Raw genomic sequence first — 3,519 nt, forward strand, 5'->3', positions numbered from 1 at the left:
CTAGCTATTTTTGTTATTTTTTTGCATCTTAATTGTATTAAAAAAATGTATGCCTCTTTATAACTGTCTATTGTTGTTGCTGTTGTCATCATTCTTTGTTAAATTCAGGTCTCTCTTGTAAATGAGTCCTTGAGGCTCAGTGGGATTAACCTGCAGAAAACAGGTTGGATTAAACAGCTAATAAATGAACTACTGGACTGCTGGATGAACTCAAGTGCTGATGAATGAATTACATGTCTGATGCAAGAACCATAGGGCTGATGGATGATCTACATGTCTGATGGATGAACTATATGTTTAGTGGATGAACTACAGGGCTGATACATCTTTCAGTCAGGTCATCTGGACAGTCTCTTTTTGAGACTGTCCAGATGACCTGACTGAAAGATGTTGGATTGTGTACCTGGATTATTGAACATGGACTTTGTTACAGGGCTGATAGATGATCTACATGTCTGGTGCACAAACTACATGTCTGATGGATGAACTACATGTCTAATGGATGAACTACATGTCTGATGGATGAACTACAAGACTGATGGAGGAACTAAATGGTGGATGAACTACATTTCTGATGGATGAACTAAAGGGCTGATTGATTAAGTAGAGGGCTGATGGAACTATATGTCTCGTGGATGAACTAAATCGCTAATAAATGAACTAGTTGTTTGTTGGATGAACTAAAGTGCTGATGGACGAATTTCATGTCTGATGCATGAGCTACATGTCTGATGGATGAACTATTCATTAATTCATTCAACCTTTATTTCTACAGGTAAATCCCATTGAGCCTCGAGGACTCATTTACAAGAGAGACCTGATTTAACAAAGAAAGATGAAACAATGGACAACAGCAACAACAATAAACAGTTATAAAAAGTCATACAGATTTAAAAAAAAAAAATACAAATAAGATGGCAAAAAAAAAGTAAAAACAGCTAGATTATAAGGTGAATGTAGAAAACTAAAAACAGGAACATGTCTGCGTTGGTCCCTGCCAGGAGTCCAACAGATTCTTAAAGCCACTTAGAGAGGTCAAAGGTCAAAAGCTTCAAATCTTTTTGTAAGATATTCCAGGAAACAGGAGCAGAGTAGGAGAAGGTCCTATATACTATACTATATGTCTGATGGATGAACTCCATGTCTAATGAATTAACTACAGGGTTGTTGGATGAACTAAATGTCTGCTGGATTAACTACGTTTGGTGGATGTACTAAATGTTTGATGGATGAACTACATGGTTCATGGATGAACTGAAGGGCTGATGGATGAACTGCATATCTGGTGGATGAACTACATGTCTGGTAGCCATGTTCATTAGATAGAGAACTTTACTTATTGTCTTTTCTATCTACAGCTTTTGCTGGAGTGGTTCACAGCCGAGTGTGACGTGGCCAGGATGAGGATCAGTTCCTCCAAATCCGAGGCCATGGTCTTGAGGCTTTTATGTATATGAATGTTCCTGTAAAGTGCCCTGAGACAACTTTGTTGTGATTTGGCACTACATAAATAAAATGAATTGAACTGAGTCGGAAAAGGGTAGAGTGCCCTCTCCGGGTCGGGGAGGAGGTCCTGCCCCAGGTGGAGGAGTTCAAGTATCTCAGGGTCTTGTTCACGAATGAAGGAAAAATGGAGTATGAGATCGATAGACGGATAAGTGCAGCGTCTGCAGTGAAGCAGGCACTGTACCAGTCTGTTGTGGTGAAGAGAGAGCTGAGTCAAAAGGCAAAGCTCTCAATTTACCAGTCGATCTACGTTCCTACCCTCATCTATGGTCATGAGCTTTGGGTTATGACCAAAAGAACGAGATCACGGATACAGGTGGCTAAAATTAGTTTTTGCTGCAGGGTGTCTGGGCTCTCCCTTAGAGACAGGGTGAGAAGCTCGGTCATCTGGGAGGGACTCAGAGTAGAGCCGCTACTTCTCCACATTGAGAGGAGCCAGTTGAGGTGGCTCGGGCATCTGGTTAGGATGCCTCCTGGATGCCTCCCTGGTGAGGCGTTCTGGACACGTCCCACTGGGAGTATGCCCAGAGGAAGACCCAGGACACGCTGGAGGGACTATGTTTCTCGACTGGCCTGGAAACGCCTCGGGATTCCCCCAGAGGAGCTGGACCAAGTGGCTGGGGAGAGGGAAGTCTGGGCCTCCCTACTTAAGCTGCTACCCCCATGACCCGACCCTGGATAAGCGGAAGAAAATGGATGGATGGATGAATTCTGGTTGATGAGCTATATGACTGATGGATGAACTACACAGTTGATGGATGAAGTAAAGGACTGATGGATGAACTGCATGTCTGATGGATGAACTACACAGTTGATGGATGAACTGCATATCTGGTGGTTGAACTACAGGTTTTCTGGATGAAATACATGGCTTACGGATGAACAACTTGTCTCATGGATGAACTACATGTCTGGTGGATGAACTACATGTATGATAGATGAATTACATAGCTAATTGATGAACTACATGGTTAATGGATGAGCTACATCTCTGGTGGATGATCTATATATTTGATGGATGTACTACATGTTTGATGGAGGAACTACAGGGCAGATGGATGAACTACTTGATTGATGGATGAACTACATGTCTGGTAGATGATCTACATGTTTGATGGATGAACTACATGTTTGATGGATGAACTGCATGTCTGGTGGTTGAACTACAAGTTTGCTGGATGAACTATATGGCTTATGATGAATGGCTTGTCTCATGGATGAACTACATGTCTGGTGGATGAACTACATGTCTGATAGGTAAACTATATGGCTAATTGATGAACTACATGGCTAATTGATGAACTACACGGTTAATAGATGAACTACATGTCTGATGGCTGAACTACATGTCTGATAGATTAACTACATGGCTAATTGATGAACTACGTGGTTAATTGATGAACTACATGGCTAATTGATGAACTACATGGTTAATAGATGAACTGCATGTCTGATGGATGAAATACATGTCTGATAGAGTAACTACATGGATAATTGATTAACTACATGGTTAATGGATTAACTACATGTCTGGTGGATGAAATACACAGTTGATGGATGAACTATATGTCTGGTGGATGAACTACTTGTATGATGAATGAACTTCAACCTGCTCATGGTTGCGCTCCAGGCTCCATAGCTCCTCCCTCATGTTCTCCATCTGCCGCTCAAGCTCTGCCTTTGTTATTTTGGCCTCATCAATGACTCGGTACAAGGAGCTGATCTCCTCCTCCACAGCACTCCTGAAAGGTTGCTCGTTCTTGTACCTGCAGGAGAAACACGTTAATTAACTTCATCGTGCAATGCTGAGATATAGACTTCTTTATTGCCTTAGGGATTTTCTAAAATCAGTTGGCTGTGGTGGCCATTTTTAATTGGATTAACTTCAAAACTAATATGTGTCCATCAATGTTTAGGTTCAGCGTTTCTTTAGAATCGGTTCTGTGGTTCCTGGGCCATTTTGCTAACACACACACACACACACACACACACACACACACACACACACACACA

The 3,519-nt window shown here is 41.8% G+C and overlaps 1 protein-coding gene across 1 annotated transcript in view; it reads right to left on the minus strand.

The window, feature by feature from the left end:
* bfsp2 (beaded filament structural protein 2, phakinin) overlaps window positions 1-3,519 on the minus strand; it is a 14,635-nt gene that overhangs the window by 8,766 nt on the left and 2,350 nt on the right. The window contains exon 3 of the mRNA XM_037681956.1: window positions 3,116-3,272. Within this exon, the coding sequence (XP_037537884.1) occupies window positions 3,116-3,272 (157 nt within the window). The remainder of the gene's footprint in view (window positions 1-3,115; window positions 3,273-3,519) is intronic.

Source organism: Nematolebias whitei, chromosome 9 (genome assembly GCF_014905685.2).
Source record: "Nematolebias whitei isolate Nwh7 chromosome 9, NemWhi1, whole genome shotgun sequence".
NCBI classification, from domain to species: domain Eukaryota; kingdom Metazoa; phylum Chordata; class Actinopteri; order Cyprinodontiformes; family Rivulidae; genus Nematolebias; species Nematolebias whitei.